At 40.1% G+C, this 25,842-nt stretch overlaps 1 protein-coding gene across 7 annotated transcripts in view; it reads right to left on the bottom strand.

The window, feature by feature from the left end:
• Ano4 (anoctamin 4) overlaps window positions 1-25,842 on the bottom strand; it is a 374,740-nt gene that overhangs the window by 119,251 nt on the left and 229,647 nt on the right. For 5 of the 7 annotated variants that reach the window (XM_021174227.2, XM_029482964.1, XM_029482962.1 and 2 more), the window contains 2 exons: window positions 11,479-11,579; window positions 7,917-7,961 (listed from right to left, as the gene is read on the bottom strand). In XM_021174227.2, coding sequence (XP_021029886.1) covers window positions 7,917-7,961; window positions 11,479-11,579 — 146 coding nt within the window. Of the gene's footprint in view, window positions 1-7,916; window positions 8,068-11,478; window positions 11,580-25,842 lie in introns of those variants that run through there. The other 2 variants (XM_029482966.1, XM_029482967.1) reach the window with 2 other exon arrangements.

Here is a 25,842-nt window from a genome sequence, read left to right on the forward strand (position 1 = left end):
GGAGATGAGAGCAAAAGAACAATGTGACCTTCATGGCTGCCTTTGAGGTGAAGTGGGACTGGGATGCCTCACTTTCAGAAGTCAAGACTGACTTCTCACCAGCAGCCTGCAAGGATGGTGACTTTGCCCCTCTAATGGCATCAACTGGGACTATGTCAGCAACCTAAAGAAGCCTGGATGCAGATTACCTTTCTAGTGGTCCAGATAAGAGCCCAGCTGACCTATGTGATTTTGGCCTTTGAAGACCTTGAGCAAGGAAATCAGTTGACAACCCAAACGTAGGATTTCTGAATTAGGTAAATAATTATATGTTGGTCTGTACAAAACAGCTTGAGGGATACAGTTAAGAGTTATGCAGATGCAGCTCTTAATTACAGTGTTAGTCTGACCTGCCCTAGAGGCCAGACTGTAGCTAGCCTGACTCCCAAGATTGTAAGATTGCCACCCCACAGGGAGTGCTCCCACCTCCCTGGCAGGGAGAACAGCCCATGTCTCTGTGCAAGAACACAGCGAATCCGAGCTCCCCTAGGCTGCTGTCACAAACACATTTCTGTCTCTATACAGCCAATCTCAGACTACAGCCACGCAAAGGAGAAAAACAGCCAGTGGGCCAGAAAGCATGAACCTCATGCTGGAATTCTCCATTCTGTCTCTGTGCTCCAGTTAGACCTATAATAAGCTGTTCACTCTCATCAAGCTTTAGTGCCATCATCTCCAAAATGGTCGCCAATTATGTGTTCTTTATGCTAATACTACTTTGTTGGTGGTGGAGGGGTTGGGCAATAGTTTTTGTGAGCATATCATTGTAAACGAATGTACTAAGGAATGTAATATGGTGCCGTGAGTATAGAATTTTCCACATACAGGGATGAGCTCTCAGACTCAGCTAGAGGCTGACTCATAGTATATCTGCCTAGTTTGCTAACCGAGTGAGATGCTGGGTGAGTGTGAATGACTAAGCTTGCCTGAGATGATGGTGCCCATCACGTAAGACAGTGTGAGTATTACTCGGGACAGTGAATGCCAATGCTTACACAATTCCTTGGATGTGCAAAGGGCCCCATTTAGTGCTGGCTCTTAGGAGAAAAAATGATGATGATGACAGAATTTTGAAGTAGAGAGTTCCCAGTAGAAACTCAAAGATTAACATTATCCCCTATATGCCAGGGTAGGGAGTCATCAGGCCCGTATCACATCTAACAACCATCTCCAAGGAGGAAAAGCTGAGATTTACTGACATGTTTATATTGGTGAAATTAGTTAACCAGAAAGCACTGCAGTCATCTCTTGGAATAAGCTTGCTGCTTACCTTCTCAAAGGTCTCCCTTGCCAGGAGATGGGTGGGAGGGAGAGTCCCACAAAGCCTTGGCTTAGTGGCTTAGCATTGATTTTGTTTGGATACATTGTTACTTTGTTCTGTTTATCCCATTTACTGAGCAAACACCCCCCTATAGATGGCACAGGCAAATCAATAAAGAGAAGATGGATTACCCACGTGGGCACGTCTGGTCTGAACACAAGTTTATACCTGAAAGACAAGGTAAGTTACTTTTGCAGAAATTTCTTTGGATGGTGAGTCTGGGGCTTTCCAGCCTTTGTGGCAGCTAAGGTTCTAGGAAAATGCCAGAAAAGCAACACAAGCAAATAGGCAGGCACTCCAGCTCTGGATGAATGGCATTCCCTGGAGGGTCTTAGAAAGCTTTCATGTAAACCTTAGGACCCTTAGGAGTGGGGATGACTCGAGGAAAGGCCACCTGCAAAGGACTTTCCTTACATCCGATGTGCTGGCCTGTTAAAGGCCTTTATAAATTATCTCAGTTTAGAAGCTGTAGGTGTATCCTGAAGGACAGAAGAAAATCTCTTTTCCTTTGATTCCCTCGAGCTGTAACTACCTACAGGAAGTCAATCAATACTAGTGACTTGACCAGACTGAATTTATGAAACAGGCCTTCCTTTTTAAAATTTTTAGTTTTGAGATTATGATATAGTTACAACATTTTTCCCTTTCCTTTCCTCCTTCCAAACCCTTCCATATACCCCTCCCCACTCTCCTTCAAATTCATGGCTTCTCTTTTTCACTAATTGTTATTGAATGCATATATCTATTTCTATATCTCTCTATACCTATATTCATATCATCTCCTGTTAATGCCTCATAATGTTACATGTATGTTCGTCTTCAGGGCTAACTATAAGGCATTGGACAACCAGTTGGTGTGCTCTTCCCTGGGAAAGAGCACCTCCCCCTCTCCCAGCATTCTTCAGCCGGCTCTAGTTCTTTGTGCAGGCAGGATTGAAGGTTCACAGGTATCCCCTATCCAGTTCAGTACGTGCATCGGTGTCTTCCTTGGTTAGCTCATGTCTGCGTGGTCATGTTGTTGAGACTTTATGGCTACAGCTTCTGACATTACTAGGAGACAGTCTCCCAGCAAGCACCTGGTCCTCTGGCTTTCATGCTTCCCCACCCCTCTTCCCACAATGCTCCCTGAGCTTAAGTGCAGGAGTGAAACCGGCCTTCTTTAGAGACACTTGCTTTCCCCTAGATCAGCATATTACAGACTTGCGTTTCTATCAGTGCATTTGGAGAGATGATATGATAGAAAGAAAATGGATGAGCTCTTGGTGGTAGGTTTTCTTAGCAGAGGTAGCTCACTGGCCTTTTCTGCTGGAAGTGAAGTCCTCCTGTAATGCCAACAGACAATAGGAGGCTCATGTTTCTTTTTCCTCTGAGAACTGGGTCCTCTTCATTCACAGCATCTCTATGGATAGGAATTAGATATCTTTGGAAGCTAATGCCATTCTTTTAGGTCACGGGGATCCTATTTGGAGCATAGACTACATACCTTCTAGACGATTCCAAGGGACTCTGGAACATTTACATGTATTAAAATTTAATAGTAGGGATGGAAAAATACAAGCCATTTCTCATTCTGTTTGTATACCCATCTGATATGATTGTAATGAACAGAGTCTGTAATGTAGAGGGCCCACCATTCCTTCTGTTCAGTATAGCAGAGGATAAACTCAGGCAGAAGGCTCAAAGTGGGGGTAGGGCAAAGGAGAGTTATGACATTTTCACTATAATTGCCCACAATAATTACATTTGTTACTTTGTAATATTTTCTGAAGATTGTTTTCCAGGATCATTTTATCCTAGGGAAAAAAACATCAAGGAAAAGATGATAAATTCTCCCCCTTTATTAGATAGATAATTTATAAAGCCTGTAAACCTGCCTAGAGATTAGAATCAAAGCAGTGGTTAATAGACCAGGTACACGGACTAAAAGGGCATTAATTACAGATCTATGAGTCTAAACTACATGAGTGTGTTTATGGGAGTTGGGTGAGTTTTTGAAATAAAGGTATCTGTGAAAAGATGTTTTATTCTTGCTAAAAAATACTTTAGACTTTTTGATATGTTTATTCTTAAAGGAGATAGATTGGGTTGGAGAGTCCCTCCATGGGCTAATATGATAAAATATAATTTACATAGAGGAAATTAAACAATAGATTGAATAACCACAGGAGAATTTCAGAACATTGAAAGTCAAGTGTTTTGTTACTGGGGTGCTATTAATATCACCAGTGGCAGCTGTTCCTCTGTACTTGAATTTGAGAGTAAGCTACAAGAGGTGGATTCTCTTCATCACCTCAATTAGTCTATCCTGGGAAGAGTTGCTGAGTAAAATATATATCACACTTCCTTTTTAACTGCACTTCAAATGAGCCGGTAGACACCTGGCTTTGGAAAGTCCTGTTGCATCAGTGGTGTCCAAAACCAAACACTTCATAGCAGCACAGAAGATTTCTCTCCAGAGAGCCTTGCCCAATCAATGTGACATTCCATCATAATTGGAGTTTCTTTTATTCTGGCACAATCTTCCAGTATATTCCATTGCCCCAGTTCTCCCAAGACAGTAGTTTCTGCATGGAATATCAACTTTTTCCACCTAGAAAACATTTATTAAGCCATTCTTCTAGCTCTGGAAGCAAGCTCATATCCACTCAAACTATCCTTCACACTTGCAGAACATGTGTTTGTTCATAAATGAAATATCCTCTGCTTCCCTCCTGTTGACTCCTTCTCTAAGTCCTGGTCTTTCTTTCTCCATCTTCTGGATTGCTTATCAACACTGAAGTGAACACTAATTGCTTCGGAAGCTTTCCTACTAGCTTCCGTACTATAACAATGAGTCCGAAAAAAAATGTTGCCTTTAGCAACTATGCGTTGTGTGCCAACAATCTCAAAACTTCGGAGACTGAAGTACAAGGATTTCTGCATGTTCTAGGTTATCATGAGCTACATAGTGAGTTCCAGGTCAGTCTGATTAGAGAGTGAAATTCTTAACCGAAAAAGATACGAGAAAAACATGGCTCTTGCCTAGCATCACCAGCATCATTTAACATTTAAGAAAAATGTAATTCATCAACTGCATCTAGACTTGTTGAATCAGAAATCCTGAGGATGGACCCAGCCATCTGCATTTTTAACAGCTGTTGAATAATCCTGAGGCATAATGGAGAACACCATTCCACAGAGACTGCTACTATGGTCATTATTAATGAATTATAAATGTGCTAAATAGATTCTCTTTTATCACTGCCCATGAGAAACTGAAGGATGTACACCTCTATAGAAACTTGTCTCTAGTCTTGTTGAAATCACCTGCCCTCCATTCTCCTTCTGTTTCCAGAGTGTTACATCCATCCTCTTCTGTCTTTTCTCATCCCCATAATGCATATTTTAAAAAGAATTTGCCACTGGATCTTTTCTCTTGACTCTTTACATCTTTCTTAGGAAATCCCATACATTCTCCTGGCCAGTGTTGTGGCTTCTATGCGACTGACATCCTGTTGGATTATCTAACTTTACTTTCTATTTGGATGGCTTCACCATCAGTCAGTTCCAGTGGTCTTCAGGACACCAAATGCCCTTGAAATCTACTGAACCATAATGCAGAATTATTGAAGGAAACCATCATCTTCCTCATCACACACAGGTACCTGGTGGATCTCCACTCTTTTACTGTATTTTTCCTACTTGTAAGTAGGGAAATGTCCTTCTCAACTCTTAATTTTCAAACACCTGTGAAATGCTAACCCGTTACCCTAAAATTACAACATTTTAGCTACTTTGCTTTTTTTGGTGTATAAATTTAGTTTTTGGTCTATTTAGGAGGCAGAACTATGATTAAAAATGTAGGCTAAAGAGAAAATGAGAAAATGGATAGAAGGAAGAAGAGAGGGAGAATGTGAAATAGTGGGAAAACGAGAGAGAGTGAGAGTGCGAGAGAGTGAGAGAGAGAGAGAGAGAGAGAGAGAGAGAGAGACTATTATAGCTTATTTTAAAGATTTTTCTAGTCATCAGAGCTACTGCCATGGGTGTCCTTATTTCCAGCATGTTTAAATATGAACCAGATGACCACAAAGCAGAGGTTTAAGAATATCATGAATGTGATATCAACATCTAACTGAGGTTTGAGATTCTGTTTCCTTTTGCCATCATTTATGTCTTTATTACCCACCCACCTTTCATTGTTATGAAAATATTTCAGTCAATAGTCAGTGTCTCTCATTTTTACCCAGACTGGTTACTCCTCCTCCTCTTCTTCCTCCTCCTCTTCTTCCTCCTCCTCCTTTTCTTTCTCCTCTTCCCCTCCTCCTCCTCCTTTTCTTCTTTCTCCTCTTCCCATCCTCCTCCTCCCTTCTCCTCTTTCTTTTCTTGTTTTCTCCTCCTCCTCCTCATCATCATCCTCCTCATCCTCATCCTTCTTTTGTGGCCATCTTTCCTCCTACCTGACTCCTCTTGTACATGTATAAGATTTATGAATTCGTCTAGCCCACAAATTAGGTACTAGATGCTGAAAATGTGGAATCGAGAATTCTATCCTTGGCTTTCCAGACTATCTCAGTGAGGAGATGGGAATGCCTACCATAGATTATAGCATGAGGTGATGGGGATAAAGGGTACCAATGGGAGAAAAGAAAGAGGCATCTTTGACTTACTCAAAAAGTCCAATCATGGGAGCAGGGTTTTTTGAGGACCAGTTATATATTATCTTGGTGAGAGTAAATAAAATACTATCCAGAAGGAACACTCAGCAACAATATGTAAATCCAAGCTGGCATAATACATTAATATAGGCAGAAAAAAAGAGGCAAGAGATAAATGAAGACAGTGTATCCAGGTCTATGTTTAAGCCAAGCCTTTTGACTTCATTTTGGCCAAGAAAGACAATTTGAAAGGAGTCGCAACAGAGTTTGGAATAGGAAATCATCTACGATAGGCAGGAGATAATTAAAACCCAGAATGACAGTGGGAGTGAAGAGCACCAAAAGGATTCTAGAAGTAACCTGGAGCAGCAATGCAGAATTCAAGATGCTGATTAGAGAAGTACAGCTTCCAGTATGACCCTGAGGTGTAAGTCACACGGTTATACACATAGTGGCACATATATGGAGACTCTATGGAATATAAATGATTACTTGGCAAGTAAAATCAGGACTTGCCAGAATTAGAAGACTATTCATTAGTGGAAACAAGAACGAAGTGAGATATGAAGTGGATAAAATTTCAGAAGGTGGAAAGAAAGGATATTTCCACAGACATCCCAGATAGCAATCATTAACATGTCCTTTATGAACACAGGCTACATATGAAGTCCTCAGGAAACCCATGTGGTAGAAATGATGCAGTTTCATTTTATAGAGATGGAGGTAGAAGTGTGGGTAGGGCCTGGAAATCAGTGCTTTAAAATTCCCCAGGTAATTTTGATGCTGGCTGATATTTGAGAACTATGGGCATGAGCTGACATTTTGTGTGAGACTTCTACGAAAGACAATTGCACGGTGAAGCATAATCCAAGTCATGCTGAATGAAAGTACCTGACCTGCTGCCCAATGGAAGAGCTTCACAGAGAAATTATGAGAAACTGCAACATCTTAGGTTCTATAGAAGTTGCTTTTCTTGCCATACTCTATGATATATGTGTACTTGAGGACACTCACCAGTGTTACTTACCATCCCACAAAAAACCATAAACAGAGTATAAAGAATATACTATATATTACATATATTCTTTATGTTATATACAGACTATAAACAATGGATCTAAATACTGAATCTCACTTAATTGAATTATCTGAATGGTTTTTAGAGACACCCAAGGGATCCCCATTTAAGACACCAGCTCACTTTTAAGACTTGTAAGATCAATTAAAAATTTGAAGTTAGAGTCACCAACTGATCCCAAACTGAAGCCAAGTTGAGAATACCATTGGCATATCCCCCTTTTCCTTGGCTTCTAATAGAACAACAAGGAAAACAAGCTGTGGAAGGATACAAATGACAGTAAGGATAATGGACATCCAATGGATTCCTTCTTACACACAAAGAGCCATGAGAGCTCTGGAGTAAGGTACAATCTGAATATTGTATTAACCAAGCATCAGAGATACCAAGGGCAGAGGTACCATCTCCCTGGACAGAGGAGTAGCCGCCAACTTGGGAGACCATTTTCACTTCAAACTCTCAAATTACATATGCTGCAGTGAGGAACTTATGTGCAAAACAATAACTGAGGCTAGAATTTCTCTGATTGGCTGAGATTTGAACAATTGATTTTTCCAGACTAGGCTAAATGAATAACAACCTCAACACACCTGTGGATGGCATGTACTGCTCCCTGGGGTGCAGATGAAGGGGCAGACTCTGGAAAGGACATTTGTTTTGTATTTTTTTTTTTTTTTTTGGTTTGGTTTGGTTTTGTGTTTCAGGCTAATGTGAAAGGGTTCTTTTTGGAATGTGCATGGTAGTCATTCTCTTGTGTGACATCTTCCCAGGCTTGTTGCTCCTTGTCATTGTTAGGGTACAGCAGTCAGCAGACAACACCATCAGTACAGAGCATGCTACTAACCTGCTCATGAACTTGTACCGGCGGGGCAGGTAATAGATTTTTCTCCTGGAAGAACAGCAAAAATGAAGCCAGTCGAGAAGAAAACCCATCGTCAGTTACAGTTTGAACTAGCAAGGAAGGAAAGGAGATTGAAGATAGAAGCCTGTAAGAGCTGAAGAAGAAAAAAAAAAACTAAAGAGAGATTAACAGTGAGAAATGTAGTAGGGACACAGGGCATGCACTCTGAGTCATGAAACCCTCTCATTACTATAAACTTGCAGGGTACTTCTGGCCTACAGTACATGCGCAGGGAGATTAGTATTTTTGCATGCATTCAGTGGACATCCACTTTTGTCCAGTGAAACTCAGAGATGGACTAGGGGTAACATACACAATTTAACAGACACACTATTATATCAATGTAATATTTATATAGCAGTTTGGATTTCATGGTTTTGAGAGAGATATTAAAAACACATATATTTCATATCTAGTAAAAGAAGAGATTGCATCAATAGTCAACTATAAATACCCACATGGGCATCACCACCTGGCTGCTTATAGGTAAACTAAACAGGTAAAACCACAGGTCCTAGGAGGGGAAAAAAACAAGAACAGGGCACAATAAAGATGTCATATTGCTTCACTTTAGTTAATGTAAAATATTTAAGTGAGAATCCTGGGTGATTAAACCTAATCTCCTTCCCATAGTTCAGGTGTCTACTAAGTGATCAATCATGAAACTGAGGCAATTTATGTGTATGGTCACTTCCCTTTGTGCAAAGAGGGAATTTTATATATCAAAGACTATTTGCCACAGTTGGGTCAATAGTTGCAGAGAACACAAAGCCAGATGCCAGATGTTTGAGCCAGGTAAAGCATTGGGTTTTAGTAACCCATCTTCTGTATGGTTATCTATCTATCTATCTATCTATCTATCTATCTATCTATCTATCTATCTATCTATCTATCTATCTATACATCTACCTACCTGTCTATCTATCTGATTTTGTATGATACCACATGATGATATATATTTACAAACCTGTATACGAGTGAGACATAAGCTTTAGACTTTAGTTAATAATATGCTAATATTGGTCTGTTAACTGCAATGCACACACTAGTACGAGATGTTGGTAAGAAACCTGTAGAAGGTGGGTATGTGAGAGGCACTGTGCTCTGTCCCCACCTTCTTTAAACTTCTCAAAAACACTCTATTATGTTCAAACCACAAAGTTATGGACACATAGATACTTAAGAAGCAGATTTATTTAAAATTTCTTGTAAGAAACCCACTTTTCCATTTCATTTTATGATTGTAGAGTGAATCTAAACCTGAGATTTAGAAGTACTGGCTACCAAGAGTTACAGATTACATAAGGTTCTTAGAATGTTTGAGTTCAGCTGAACTAAATATCTGTATATGTTCCAACAATGATCTCAGGCTAGAGCCACATGTGAAAATGGAGGGCAAGACACACCCATGAAGGTTTGCATGCATTGGGTTATAATGGGCAATATTAGGCTTGGGTAAAATCATATCAATATTAATGAGGCCCATTACTGGCACACATAAGAGCATTTTCTCCTTGAATTGTTTTCCTGTTGGAGTTTCTACCTATGAGGGTAGATTATTACTCCAATTCATTTTCATCCTCCTGCTTGAGTCATAGACTCCTGATGCTGTGTAAGAAACCTCTTCATGATCCGTGAGGCTGCACTTCTCTGCCATGAAATGTACATGCAATATGTTTCCATGATAGTCAGGCCAGGCCTGTTAGATGTGAAGTCCTTCCAAGTAATGGGAGGTTTGACTTTGAATTAACATCATATAGGTTTCTGTCTCTTTATGTTCTTTATCATGGAGGTGTGTTCTTGATAAAAAGACTAAGTTTTAGACTGGAGAAGGGATATCAGTTTCTATCAAAATGTAATTAAAGTGCTTTTACCCCTTTTTATTTTTAAGCATAATATGGTATCAGTTTATATTATATATATTTCATTATATATAACATATAATACATAGAATATATATAAAATGACAGTTAAGTCATTGTTAAATAGCAGGATTTAATTATTTTAGCATAGCAGCTTTTGGCACAAAAATTGTTTCTCTTTTCTTCTTATTGTGTATTTGCATGTGCATATATATGTGTGTATGTATGTATATATATATATGTATATATATGTGTGTGTGTGTGCCTGTGCATATGAGTATGTGTGTATGCATGTATGCATGTGTATCTGTATATGTGTATGTATATGCTTGTATGCATATGCATATGTGGGTCCTTGACTTCCCAGATTTCCTTCTCAACATTAAATACAGAAGTAAATTATAAGACCAGAATTACACTTAATCTATTTTGTGGATTTTGCTTACAGGAAAACAGATGCTGGAAACTCTAGCCTACATTTTGACTTGATATTAGGACATAAAGACCAAAGACAAAAAAAAAAAAAAAAAAAAAAAATCCAGGATCTGAAACATATATTATGGCTTATTTATGGAAATTGNTAGCCTACATTTTGACTTGATATTAGGACATAAAAAAAAACCAAAAAAAAAAAAAAAAAAAAAAAAAAAAGATGTTCTGAAACATATATTATGGCTTATTTATGGAAATTGGAAATTATCCTTCAGTAGGATCTATAAACCTGCAAATCTATCTCCTCTCTCTCTCTCTCCCCCTCCCTCTCTCTCTCTAGCTCTCTCTCCTTTCTCCCTGCTCCCTCTCCCCATTCTGAGCTTAGCAGACTGCCAGTTTCTATGACATTCACAGCCCATGAAGAGGAATTTCATAGAGTTGATAGCATCTTGCCTAATTCTTGTCATCTGTGTTGGTCTTACTGGCAAGCTGAAAAGCCAAAGTACTGAACACAGGTCACTCCTGAGCTATCCCTGGCACCAAGTCATTCTGCCCTTGAGCAGATTCCCTTGGTGAGTCCCCTCTCTCCTGCACCCTACTCTCTCAAGCACATCCTTGCCCTGTAGTTTCAGGCTTATTATCTCATTTTGTTTTTATCTAGCAAATGAAGATCACATTTCCTTAACCAATAATGAAATAAGGATAGCCACCATCAGATGAAGGTAAATTTATCCTTTTAAACAACCTAACAATCTACACAAAGTATTCACTCTAATTATTTGTACAGAATTTATGACTTGTTAATTTTAAAAATGGGTTATTTTCAGAAGATTGTATTTTGTGGAATTTCTTGAAAAACAGATCTTTAACTTTTTTTCCAGGAAGGGACTGATCAGTAAACACCATGGTACATAGTGTCTAGCTGTTCAAAGCCAGGATACATAGAAATTCTAGAAATGACTTGTTCAAAATGCAAATGCTACTTGGAAATGCTCCTTGGTAGCAGGAAGGAGTCACTGTGGGCGTGAAGGTTTATTTGCATTTTCTAAACATTAGGAAAATTTTCTGCCATAATGGCTTTTTCAACCTGCACCATGATTTTATTTGTTCCAGGAGAGAATGTCATTAGGTTTATAAGAGAGAGAGAGAGAGAGAGAGAGAGAGAGAAAGAAAGAACAAGCAAGCAGTGGGGGTAACACATTTACACCTACCTGAAAGGCATCCGTACATTCATTTGCTCTGCATATCTTCCAAGGACTTCCCATGGGGCATGCAACTTCACAAAGATAATGTCACTATTTATTAGAGAGGACTGAAACAGAAAAAAGAAACTAAATTGAAAGGTATATCCAAGCCTCCCATGCTTAAGTGCAGCAGGAACTTGAAATATATGAACTTGGAATTTATAATTTGGGGCATTCTTTGGCAATACACTACTAGTCCCATAAAGTATGCACATATTCATTCAACAAACATCCCCCTGTATCAAGTGCTGGAGACTCAGCTGTGAATAAAAGAAGAAAGATCTATGCTTACACTCCTCATAAATATTTAAAAGAAACATATGCCAAAACAGGTTTAAATTCAGGGAGTAGGGAATACTCTGAAGATAAAGTAGTCGGATAAAGACCTACACATACTACTTTAGATAAGGGGTCAAGAAAAGGCCTCTCTGCAGAGGGAGCCTGAGCTGAGACCTGAAGGAGGCATAGGAACCATCAGGAAAGAGAGTGTGGGATGAGTGCCAAGGTCAGGAGCTCAGAAATTACTTGGTATATTCAAAGGAAAGGCCTGAGGTGTGTGACCTTTGAGGAGTGGGATTAGAGGCTGGAAAAGCCAGCAGATGAGAGTATACCATTCTTCTTAAGCTGTTGGATCTCATGCTTAGAACATAGGGAAGCCATCTTGACTTTTAGAGTTCAAAGATCACTGTAGCTTCTTTGTATAGAATAAATTATAAGGGAGAGATTTAGCAAAAGGAAAAGAGAGTCAGGAGATGGCTCAGTGGATAAAGCTCTTGCCACACAAACATGAGAACTGGAGTTTGTGGCTCCAGAACCTACATAAAAGACAGATTGGTGTGAGCCAGTTGTAATCCCAGCACAGTGGGGGCAGAGATGAGTCTGTGAGGTCCATATTGAGAGATCTAGAAGTAGAAATCCATCAAGGAACACACCTGATGGCAACCTTCAGGCTCTGCACATGCTCCTACACAGGTGAACCCACACACATGCAAACTCTCATCCAAACATGCACATACACCACACACACTCTCTCCCCAAAGAGTAAAGAAAAAGTACTCACAGCCGACAAGATGAAATCAAAAGTTGGTGAGAGAGTCTGGAGATCGAGGCAGCAAGGAGACATGAGATTTAAAGCTGAGCTGGTTTCAGGCAGCCCTTTCTCAAGGCCTCTATGTCTTGGGAATGTCATACCAAAAGTCCATGTTAGGCTTTAAATCATTGGATTACTTAGATGGGGAATTAAACTAGAATTTCACGCCCTCAAAAGCATCCCACAAGTTTTGGTCTTTACCTTGGGTAAGAAGGATGTGAATGACCAATGGCAAAAATCTTTCCTTGGGCCTTGCCCCCCCCCCCATAAGGCAGAGGAAAGTAGTATAAAGATGTAAGAAATACAGTGATCTAAACAGTCTAAATGTGTAAGATTGTCACCTGTTTACCTACATCCTCCCTATGCATGCTGCATGCCATTTCCAGGTATTAAAAATAATTCAAGAATGTTAGCTTTAACAGGTCTGCCTAACTCTCTCTGCCAACAGTTAAGCCTCCAAGATAACACCCAGGCCTTGAACACTGCCCAGATTTCCCTCATCTGCCCATACCCTGGTTCTAATAAGATGTCTTTGGATCCTGAATTCCTTATCCATGCTTCTAACTTCCCTAACTCCCTGTGCTAATAGGTCAGCAGTCCCCAGACCACCAGCCTCAGGTCCATGCTACCGTTCAACCAACTTGAAATGTGCAAACCCAGAAACAGTTTGAAAATCCAAGATAAGATGTCCTCTCCAAAAAGTATCAATCCCATAATAATGGGCCCTAATGAGAATGACCTGGAAGGACTTCTAGACAAGAGTTCAAAAGAGTGATAATAACTACATTCAGACAACTCAAAGTGGACAAAATCTAAGGCATGGGTGAACTGAGGAAGTCCACATAAGACATGAGACCAGAAACCATTGAAGAGAAGTGCTGAAGAAAAGTCAACCCATAACGCGATGCTGGGAACAAAAAACCAAAGAGCCAAATAAAATCCTCAGTGAGAAGAAAGAGTCAGCCATAGAATAAATAGGCCATTAGAATGCTGAGTATGTGGTCTGCAAGACAAGGCAGAGTCATTTGAACCAGTGATAAATTTATAAAAATCTAGAGGCAAAAGTTGGGCAAGCATTGGGAAACCATGAGAAGATATAACCTTTGGTTGACATGCATAGACAAAGGGGTAGAATGTCATACCAAAAGCACATAAAAGACTTTCAGTACAATCAAGGAGGAAAATGGCCACACTTAGAGAAGACAGATCCCCACCTGGGTGTACCTAGGTTCTGCCCACAGAATCAGAAAAGAATCTTCTCATGATGTGCTGTAATTAAAGGGCTAAAGGCACAGGAAAAAGGATGGATATTATAAGCCGGAAAGAGGGAAAGATCAAGCCCCTTAGGCCCCACAAATAGTATCTGATTAAGAAACAGAAACTTTTAAAGCCAGAAAGCCCTGGTAAGACATATGTCATGTCCTAAAAGATCACAGCTGTCAACACAGGTATTATATCCAGCAAACCCATCTATTGAAAATGAAGGGGAGATAAAAACAGATTAAAGGAATTTATGACCACTAAGACAGCTCTACACTGGAATACTTCAGTCTGAAGAAAAAGATGAACACAGAGACAATAATAAATAAATAAATGCCAGGACAGTTAACCAAAGGAGAGCCAAGAAAACAATACAAAATCAACCAAATAACAGGAGTTGTTAACACACACAACTTTCATTAATAACACTGCATATCAATGATCTCATTTCCCCAAATAAAATGACCCAGACTAACAGATTGGGTCAGAAGACAGGATCTACCTTTTTCCTGTCTCCAAGAGGCACAACACACCCTCTTCATTTAACCTTAGGTGAAGGGAGTGGAAAAAGGTATTCCAAGCAAATGGAACTAGGAAACCAGCAGGCATACCTATCCTAATATCTGACAAAATGGAGGTGAGGAGAGGGAATACTGAGATTTATTTATATTTATTAGAGAGAGCGAGAGAACGAGAGAGAGAGTGAGTGAGTGTGTGTGTGTGTGAGAGAGAGAAGGGGGGGTACTGTATGGCTTAACCCAAAGCAAGGACATATAAGAGAAAAGGCCTAAAACAAACAAACAAACAAACAAACAAACAAACAAAAATAAAACAGCCGGGTGTGGTGGTACACACCTTTAATCCCAGCACTTGGGAGGCAGAGGCAGGCGGATTTCTGAGTTCGAGGCCAGCCTGGTCTACAAAGTGAGTTCCAGGACAGCCAGGGCTATACAGAGAAATCCTATCTCAAAGAGAGAGAGAGAGAGAGAGAGAGAGAGAGAGAGAGAGAGAGAGAGAGAGAGAAAGAGCCTATAGAAACCCTCTATTTAATGAGCTAATTTCAAAATACAACTTAGAAAAGAAGAGTTTGAACAGAATTGACATTCATGGGTTATGTAACTTCCGGAAGACAAGAGTTACTAAAATGAAAGATACAGTACAAGACATAGGAATGGCTCTCTAGTAGTTATTGGCTAGGCCAGCCCCCAAGATCTCCAGAACAGCACAGGTTACTGCTATTGTATGACACAATAAGACCCTATACTGAAGACACCTCACCCTTGGCTGTAGGATACAGAAACATAAGTCTCAAACTGATCAGAAAAACCTTCTCCCTACTTTCATAGTGTTGAAAGGGGCCATGAAAGCTGCCAGGGTGGAAAAGAGATTAGTGGTCTCACCCAGCTCTGGACCATACTCCAATGCTGTCTTGCATCAGATGAGCCTCCTGATTCAATAGGCATTGTTTCCTGATTGGATGTGAGCCACTGCACAGGAGATAATTTCATGCCTGATACTATAACCCTGGTCCACGGAGGTCACAGGTCCTAGAGTAGAACCTGTTACTGTTACTTTGTTAAGTGGCCATGCTGTCAGTTTGTCTTCAAGTATTTATGTGCATTGACCTGTGCAGCCCTCCACTGTGGTCAGAGAAAAATCTTTCTTCAGTGGACAGCAGTCAGTAGAGACAAATGGTCAAAGCACTGTGAATAAGAGACTAGATGCTCAGCCCTAAATGGGACATCTGTACTAAAATATCACCACCACTGAAGCCTGGGGAACTCTGGGAAAGAGGAGGCAGAAAGAATATTAAGAGTCAAAGGATGGGGAGGTATGCTATGATATACTGTCTTCTGGGCACAACACAGCTATCACAATCAAGCATGCATAGCAGCTATGGTTACCTGTACATGACCTACATAAGATTAAGCTGGCCACAATCATGGCATAAATGGTGTAGATGAGTTTTAGGCCTTAACACATACTAAGGAGGAATTAGCAGTGGAAAGTAGCTGGGGAGGGAGGATCATTGTTTTTTTTTTTTTTTGGTTTTTTTTTTTTTTTTTGAGACCACTGGAAGGACTCCCATGTTCCAGTGGATGACCCTACACCTATTCACATACAGTCAGCACTAACTGGACCTAGTGGGTTGTAAAAAAAAAATGACAGGAAGTGGGTAGGGGCATGTTGGGAGAACATGAAAGAAATTAGAAGGGGAAATGGTGTGTGGAATGATCATATTTAATATGTATATACAATTCTCAAAAATAACAAGAAGTTTTAAAAAGAATGTCAATGTTTTAGTAGTAGTAAGAAACAGAAGCTCAATTTTATGTTCTCTCTGGGACAAATCTTTACTCCAGGGAGATAAATATTTTACCAGGGCAGGGCACGGGATCTCTTGGAATGGGAATTACAAATGATTGTGCACCATGTGAATGATAGTGTTCTCTGGACCTTCAGTGCAATGCTGAAATTCACAAGAAGGAAGGGCCAGTACCCATTTTCATAGTGGCAGAGAGAGGATATCTGAAAAATTCAACTTTTTGAATATTCAGACTAAAGAGAGGTTTTGTTTTCTAACTTGGAACAAGCAAGCGCCTGAGTCTGGAGCTCCCGAGGACATGGAGTGTCTCTGTCACTGTGCCTGTGGCAATGTGTGGTGTCATGGGATCGTCTGGCCCTATTTTTATGAGGCACAAATGTTCCCTGTATAATGTGAGTCTTGACCAGTGCAGAAGAGTGCTGTGAATCTTGGGGAGCTGGAAGTCACTATTGATGAAGTGACTTTAGGAGCTGACATAGCTGGTCACCATAGATAAGGAGCCTGCTCAAAGTGTGGCAAGCAAGCCAGTGATCTTTTACACTCCATTCTCCTTATGCAGATCTGCAAACTGAGTAGTCAGAGGAATGTGAATGAGCTCATGAATTGTGCTGCTCATATGGGACAGACAGAAGTATGTACGGAATGGATGCTCATGTTCTTCCCTCACTCTTTCCATCTCTGTGTCTGTCTCCATGTCTTTCTGTTTCTGTCTTTGTCTGTTTTTGTGTCTCTGTCTCCCCTGCCCTCTCTCTCCAGACCTGATCTATGCATGGTTGTGGTGCACTTACGATTCTCAGGAGCGTAACTTTAGGAACTGACATAGCTGGTCATTGTAGATAAGGAACCTGCTCAAAGTGTGGCAAGCCCCCAATCCTTTACACTCCATTCTCCTCATGTAAATTTGCAAACCAAATAGCTTTTTGAACTTTTGAAAAGATTACTTTTGTTTTCCAATATACAGTGTACTTCCAAAGTTATAACACATATAAAAGATCATAACTGAATGATCGAACTTCCCAAAACATTGGTCTTTTGTTTATTTTAAATACACAGTTCTGAGTCTGGGATGATTTTTGTGCTATCCTCACTTGGATTGTGTGTGTGTGTGTGTGTGTGTGTGTGTGTATGTGCACTCGCATGTGCATTGCTATATAGGTGGTCCCAAACCTCCTATATATCCTAGGCTAGCCTTGAATTTGAGATCTTCCTGCATCTGTTTCCCAAGGGCTAGAGTTAAATAGGTATCATCATGCTTCTATCACTTAGAGGTTTAATTGGCATAGCAAAATTCATTATGTGTATAGTTGTGTCTTAAACGTCTCTTCAATGCTCATGTGTTGAACGATCTCATGTGTTGAAGGTTCCCGTATGTTGAAGGCTCCCATGTGTTGAAGGCTCCCATATGTTGAAGGCTGCCATGTGTTGAAGGCTCTAATGTTTTGAAGACTGCCATGTGAGCTGAATTCCCATGTGTTGAAGGATCTCATGTGTTGAAGGCTCCCATGTGTTAAAGGTACCCACGTGCAGAAGTCTCCTATGTATTGAAGGCTCCCATGTATACCAGGCTCCATGTGTTGAAGGCTTTTCACCAGTTTACAGGGATACTAGAAAGTGTTGGACTTTTAGAAGGTAGACCCCATTGCAAAGAAGTTATGTCACAGGAGAGGCTTTAAACTCTTTGTTAGAAACCTGCCTCTTTCTGTTTTGTTTTTCCTTTCTGGTCACTGTGTGGTAAACATCTTTGATCTACCATGTTCTTGTGGCAGACCCTAAAAGCTAACGAGCCAGTGTGGCCTGGACTAAACCCTTTGAAGTGGTGAGCTAAAAGTCACCTTTCCTCTTTTATAAGTTTCTCTCAGGAAATGAGCACACTAGCTCAAAGCTAGGTCTCCTGTAAGATTATTTTTCCACCTTCCTATAAAAGAGTAAAAATTTGAAATACAGGAAAGCAATACATGGAATGCAATTGATTTATATAATATGATAAACACACAATCTGACAAACCCTTATTTAAAGAACAATATATGTTTAGAGCATACTTTCTCCATGGCTTTGCCCTGATGGCTAGTTTTGCACAAAATAAACAAGCCAGTAGAAAAACAACTACATTGGAACCTATACAAATGCATGCATTAAAATATCCCACTCAAATAGCATCATTAATGCCACACTTTGGGGAGTGAAAAAGCCAAGTTCTTTACTGAAACATTTGCTTTGTTTACTAGGATTCCAATGTGGTATGCTCATGATGTTTTACGGGGAACTGTAGCTTATTTTTACTTATCTTCCTTGATATTAAAATAACTCTTACTCATAGTGCTTTGTTCTGTCAAAGAACATTCATATGTTACTTTGGTTTATTCATACACAAGCTCATGGGAGAAGCAGGTCAACTGACTCATGAACACACAGTTGTCTGCAGATACAGTTGACTCATGCCCACAGTCCTAGGTGCCTTTGTGAACGTCACCTAGTAGCTTCTTAAAGCCACACATTCTCAGATTCTTGCTGCTATTAGCTTATATAAGATAAGATCTTATATAAGATTATCTTAGATAAGATAATCACAGAATATCCCACTTTAGAAATCAAAGCAACAAAGAATCGAAGGACACTTACTCATGATAGGTGTGATGGAAACTTAAGCTACCAATGAACCAAAATTGGACTGGGACTCTTACATTTATTTTGATCATTTTGAGAAAAATGTTGATCAGTTCCCAAGAATGATGAATACCTGTTTGTGGGTTATGTATAATTGTGTGTGTGTGAATGTAATCTCTTTACATGATCATGGGGAAAATTTAGTGCATGGAGTTTATTATTTGTGTTCAACTAGTCAAACAGTAACTAATGAGGCTGACTGGAACGGCATACTCTGAGCTCCATCCCTGAATAATAAATGCAGAACGGTTAACTGGTAATTATAGGACTCATACATCACTCTTTTCTCTCCTGCTGAATGATTGTGCTGCCATTTCAAATAGGTCCCTCCTTGTTATTAAGTGTCCCTTGCCACATAAATCTAAACATGCAAGTTGTCAGAGTGAATAGAAGTAAAAATGAGTCATGTCATTAAAATTCTGCAATAAATGTTCCTTAGGGTAGAACCTTGGTGAAAACAGAAATGATAGTTTAGTGACAATGGGAAGCAGATGCCGAGACAAACAACTGGAGAAATTATCAAGGAGCATAGGAACTACCTGTAACAGAAATAGATAAAATACCCATTCCTTTCTTTCATTGAACAGGAAAATATTTAGTATCTTCTAAATAGTAGATTCTAACAATAAAAATTATGCAAATCACATATTAGCCTCAGGATGTAAGAATTTCATAAATGAAGGCAAAATAGAGCAAGATGAGAAGAAAGTAAATAAATGAATCCATATAGCATGATCTAACACATGTGATCTGACTCTCAAAGAGAGTCACTTTCTATAACTCCTGATATCATCACAAAGAAATTAGGGGGAAATGTTTGAAAACAGAGGTACAGAAGTAAGGAATGGAGGCCATGAATAGATTGTGGACTTGGACCTTCTGAAAATGCCTGTCTCAAAATGCTCATGGAAAGGTATCTTATAGAACATTTGATAAATGAGTCTGGAGCCTCCTTCCAGGAAAAGGCTGAACCAGAGACACAAAGAGCCGCTAGGATAAGATGGGATTTTTAAGCTTTCTTGAAGTTACTGCACAAGAGAGCCTAAGTACAGAGCTGCATGTGAGGCTACACTACAGAAGTTACATGGCAATGTAGATTCTGATGTTTGACAGCAGAGATCCACACTATCCCCTACTTGATCTATGACCCACACTACTTCCCACCAGCTCTGTGACCCACACTACCCCCTACTAGCTCTGCAATCCATACTACTTCCCACCAGTTCTGTGATCCACACTACCTCCTCCCAGATCTGTGATCCTCGTAAACTCCTGAACTTCTCTGTGTCTCTGTCTTGTTCAGCAGCTAAAGAGGAATTCATAGAAATGCCTATTTGACTGCATTATATTAAATGATGTTAATACAGGTGAGTTTCTGGCAGAATATGTAATCCTTTCTTAGCTAATAATACTAATGATGAGAAGAAAATGCTATTTTAGATAGTATAGTGTGAATCAGCTTTTGGACAGCATGGTATTTAAACAGAGATCTAAAGAAAGAGTTGAAGACATTTGTTTGATTATACAGGGAAAAAATCATTACAGGAATAAGAGCAATGAAAAGGATAAAAGCCCTCTGGGGGGGGGGGGGACGACACAAACATGCTTGGTGTTTCAACTTACTTAGCATGAAGGGTCAAACTGTCATGGCCATGTGTATCTGCTCTATGTCCCCTTAGGTGACTACACTATTATGAGAACAAAGCAGAATCATCAGACTCTGGATCAAAATGGTAGATATTCATTTCTTTCTCCCTGAGATTCAGATAGGCTTCTTGGATGGAGAAAATCATAGCGAATGTAGTCGGACAGTAGATAGAGGAAGGAGAAGCTGCACAAGGTCCTCACACGTTTGATAGGTGCTAGTTAGGGCCTTTAAATAAGTTAAATCATTCCATCTTCACGCCAACCTTAGGAGGCGGCCCCTATTATCTTATCGTCCCTCCCCCATCAAATGCACAGGAGGAGCAAAGAATAAGGAGAATAAGCCTGCTGAAGAAAGCATGCAGCCCAGTACATGCCGCTCAGTGGGCTTCCAAGTTGCTTCTCCAAAAGAGGACAGCTATGGCTTCCACAGGTGTCCTTAATTATCTCTTGGTTCCCATTGCCATTTCATAGAATGATTATCTATATTTTAAAACCCATAGTACCCAGTGTTGGCTCTAAATATCCAGAAATACATGAACTAACTTGGGTTAGTTAAGAGAGCCTTGCAGGTTACATGGCAATGTAAAGAGCCTTGCAGGGCTCTCTTAAGTCTGATGTGATTGGATAGAAATAAGTTCAACAAGAGAGTATTCCCTTCTTCCTCCCCGTGTACTAAATGCTTGGTTGGCATTTTGACACTAATAACAGGTGCTAGAGTTTGTCCATGTGCCTGCAGACTGCTCTGTGAAGCTGATGGAAGAATATACATTCCTGGAGAGGAGGGTTAAAGATCCAAGGGAAATCACTAAGTAATTTCAGCTTCTTCCAGGAGGCTGCCATCTAACCAGCTGTGTGCCACTGGGCAAATGACTTGTGCTTTTCTGAGCTTCAGTTTTCTCTGGAAAAATGAGGGCATATGTCTCTAAAGAGAATTTTTTTTTGCCTGTTATTCTTGATTCTCTTAGAGACACATTCTAGTTTGTGAGTGCAGTATGAATAAGCTTCTTGGTCGATTCTGATGGAATTGGCTGATGCTATTCTACTATGTGTGCACACATGTACACACACACACACACACACACAGACAGAGGGAGTGAGTGAGGGAGAGAGAGAGAGAGAGAGAGAGAGAGAGAGAGAGAGAGAGAGAGAGACTGTGTGCTGAGGGAAAAAAGCTTTGGTGGTAGTGTACGGTCCTAAATGACCAAAATATTCATTCCCTGAAGATGATATTAGCATTATCTAATAAGTACCTAGCTGTCAACCTACAAGAAAATGAAGCATTTGTCCAATGATCAAAAGGAACTAAATGACCACATAAGAGAATGTTGAAGTCCAGAAAGGAATGTAATCTAGTTGAAATCCCCAGGATAGCAGTATAAGGACCATAATTACAGGATGCACTTGAGTTATACCCAGACTCTTGACCTTTGCAAACTATGGGAGCATAAACAAGCTGTCTCAACATTCTAAGACTGAGATAAGCTCTTCTCTGGTGATATAAAAGCAACACAAATTTTAGCAAATTAATGCTATAATAATATGTTTTGCTATTATATCAACAATATATAGTATACAGCTTTGGCTAAGTGATATTGCCAGGATATAGAACCTTTCTAAGCAAGCACTTGAGAACAACTGCTAAATGAGTTTATGAACAACTTGGGGTCTAGATGTCTGACAGTTTTTCCACATTATTGATTGTCTTGTTAAAACACTATTATTAGAAAAGTATTAATCTTGATATCACAAAGGTTTCAGTGTGGTTAAATTTGTGGGAAATTAAAATGAACTTTTCTCCAGGTAACAACCAGGAAATTTCTAGTGCTGGGGGGCAGGTACGGATAATACTTTATCTTTCATCAAAAGTGTGTTGCAATTAGTTGAATACAAGACAATATAGTCTTTACACCAATCCTGACGAGCCTCCATATCCAACTAGGAAACAGAGCAGCAGGACTCTGAGGCAATCAATGTTTGACTTGCTGAGTTATGTCATAGTAACAAACAACCCCAGCTATCATTGACTAGAAGTTGTGGAATTGTCAATAAGACACCATTAACCATGAACTAGAAAGATGGCTAATCCATATTTAGTTATGGTCTCAGTGAAAAGTCCACTTCCATCTTGAAAACAGTGTGTGCATGCACACATATTTGGGGAAAACTACATCACAGTGTTTATGGCTTTTGTTATCACACATAATCTATCCACTGATAAGCGCTCACAGTTAGGATCCAGTCAGTAACCCATGTGCTGTTATATTCTCAGTGAATGTGAGTTATGAACGGCTATGAAACAAGTAAGACCCAGAAAGGACAGGGAAACTGGCATCTGCTGCTACTGAGGAAGCCCTAAGTCTGAGGATACATTCTAAGGTAGTGGAAACAGGTTGGCAATGCTCTTGTACTTATGCCTCTTATTGACTTAAACCAAACAATGCTACAAAACACATAGTATATTTTACCAAGCGCTTTTTGGGTTTTGTTGTTGTTGTTTTGTTTGTTTGTTTTTGTTTTTTGCCTAAAAGTTATGAGAAAACTGTTAAGAAATGGCACTTCACATCACACTGAGCCTGGGGACCCCAATGGAAGAGTTAGGGGGTTCCAACTCCATATGAAGCACAGTACCAACTAACCAGACCACTCAGAGCTCCCAGGGACTAAACCAACAACCAAAGAGAATACATGGATGGGTCCATGGCTCCAGATGCATATGTAGCAGAGGACGGCCTTGTCTGACAGGACAAGGGAAGGAAGGCCCTTGGTCTTGTGGAGGCATGATGCCCCAGAATAGGGATATGCTCAAGCAGTGAAGCAGAGGTTGGTGGGTGGATGAATGAGCACCCTCATAGAGGCAAAGGGGAGGGGGGAGAGGGGGAAATGGGATGAGCGGTTTGTGGAGGAGAAATCAGGAAGGGAATATCATTTGAAATGTAAATGAATAAAATTATTAATTAAAAGAAAGAAATGGGGCTTCTATGATTTTTCATTTCAGAGGCATCTAACAGTTATAACTCAATTCATTTTTGTTTTTCATTGGTATAATGAATATAGATAGCTATGTGAATTTACTTCATATAGAATATATAAATATATGTAATAGCACATTAATCTTTAATATGTAATATATTTGAAATCATGGAATCTGATTTTCTTTTCTCTTGGTGGACATGGATACAGAACCTTCCAGGTAACTCCATGGGCTGGAGATATATGATGAGTTCTGGGCCATGACCTGTGAGAGAACCTGGAAGTGTCCTGTGTAATTTATATGTCCCTGCTCCTGACAAAGGTGCCTAAGAGAAGCTTCCATCTTCTCTGGTCTCAGTTAACAGCAAAGAACAGTACCTACAGTCCACTCAATTACCCTAAAAATCAAGAGGTGACTTCTACCTGAAGCTTGGAGAAAAAAAGCCTCAAGTGACACCCACAGACTTTGAATAAATCTGTGGGACTGGGTGAAGTCATAGAGAGTCAGAGACAAGGAAAGGGAACACAGGGTCAAGCCCAAAGGTATCCTAATATTTAGATACTAATTAGAAGAGGAAGGTGACTAAGAAGGTTAAGAAAGATGCAGTGAAACCAGAGACATGAAAGAGCTCACACTGTCTCCATGACCCAGGCTTTTCAAGGAGGGGATGAGTCTCTATTTGGATGAGAGGAAACCATTAGGGGTGGCCCATGGAGTCTTGCCCTACATGGTCTATACAGAGGCAACTTCTAAGGTATATTGAAGAGGTAATGAAATGGACACAGGAAACTTGACAAATGTTTCAAGGCATTTTTCTGTACACTGTAAAAGAGAAATGGGGTCATCATTAGATTATGTGGTTATGTGAGATTTTTATTCCCCATGTACAAGCATGAGGAGCATAATCTTAATGACTGAATAGAGAAGCCAACATGAATGAACATGCGGAGGGAGAGGAGACAATTACAGGATAAAAGTCCTTGAGAAGGTGATATGAGAAGGGATCTGGGAGTCATGGCAGACCTCTGGAGCTAGTGGCAGACAGTCATACACAGTACCGGGAAGAAAGGGGAAGGGTATGGGGGAAGGGCAGAAGGCCATGTCTGATTGTGTTCAAAAGCAAGGCTGTGAGCAGAACTTCAGTTAAGGATGCAGAGCATAAGGTAAGAAGATTAAAGAAGCCAGAGGTCAATATGATATAACAGCAGGCTACCATGTCCCAACCCTAGCACATTCAGACTTTAGTCACATGCCACCTAAAAGGACAAATCTACTATGGAACATTCTCTTTAAAATGATTATCTGTTCTCTGGTACTCTAACCCATACTCCATTTTAATTTTGTTTTTGCCAAATCATTTATCACCCTCTCACACAACATACCACTGACTTACCATGTCTATTAATCACTGCCACATATTCACTTGAATGTGAGCCAGGCTGGAACTTCTGGTTTTGTTGACTGATGTCTCCTAAGTGTCTACAATCATGCCAAGTACGGCATAGTTATTGGAAAACTGAAATTAACAAGCAGATGAGCAAAAGAAGCAGAGGAGGAGAAAGAGAAGAAGAAAGAGCCAGGTGAAGAGAGGCAGGGAAAGAGGGAAGGAGTAAGCTACCTAGTTAGTTACTTAGCTGTGCAGGAGTAAAGGGACAAGTCTCAGGGTCTCTGAGCATCCTTGGAGCCATCTGAGGCTACAGTCATGATTTAAAGGGAAGCAGCTGACCTGGTTCTTCAGTGCATTCAGCATCCAGATACAGGCAAAGAAGGCAAAACTTAAATCAAATTCCGTTAAGGTTTTCCAAGGCAACTAAGCCAAAGCACGGAAAGGATGCGAGAATTCAGGAACTTATTTGTGGTAAGGCTTAATGGTGGCAAGTGGAGCAGTGGCTAGGTAAAGTGGGAAACGGAATGATGGTTTAAAAATGTCTGCAGTGCTGGGCAGTGGTGGCGCATGCCTTTAATCCCAGCACTTGGGAGGCAGAGGCAGGTGGATTTCTAAGTTCGAGGCCAGCCTGGTCTACAGAGTGAGTTCCAGGACAGCCAGGGCTGTACAGGGAAACCCTGTCTTGAAGAACAAAAACAAAAACAAAAAATGTCTGCAGTGATTAATCAATAGGCTCATTATTATGTTCAGTTTGCTTCCTAATTACACCTAAAACATTTACACTCACACCAAGCAAGTTTCAGTTCCAAGTACTAAGTCCCAGTATTGCAGGATCTAGTTATGACTATTGGTTTCCTAAACAAGATTTATTGCATTGTTGTGAAGAGGCACCAGGTGGGAAGAAGAAGAAGAAGAAGAAGAAGAAGAAGAAGAAGAAGAAGAAGAAGAAGAAGAAGAAGAAGAAGAAGAAGAAGAAGAAGAAGAA

This window comes from Mus caroli, chromosome 10 (assembly GCF_900094665.2).
Source record: "Mus caroli chromosome 10, CAROLI_EIJ_v1.1, whole genome shotgun sequence".
Classification (NCBI taxonomy): domain Eukaryota; kingdom Metazoa; phylum Chordata; class Mammalia; order Rodentia; family Muridae; genus Mus; species Mus caroli.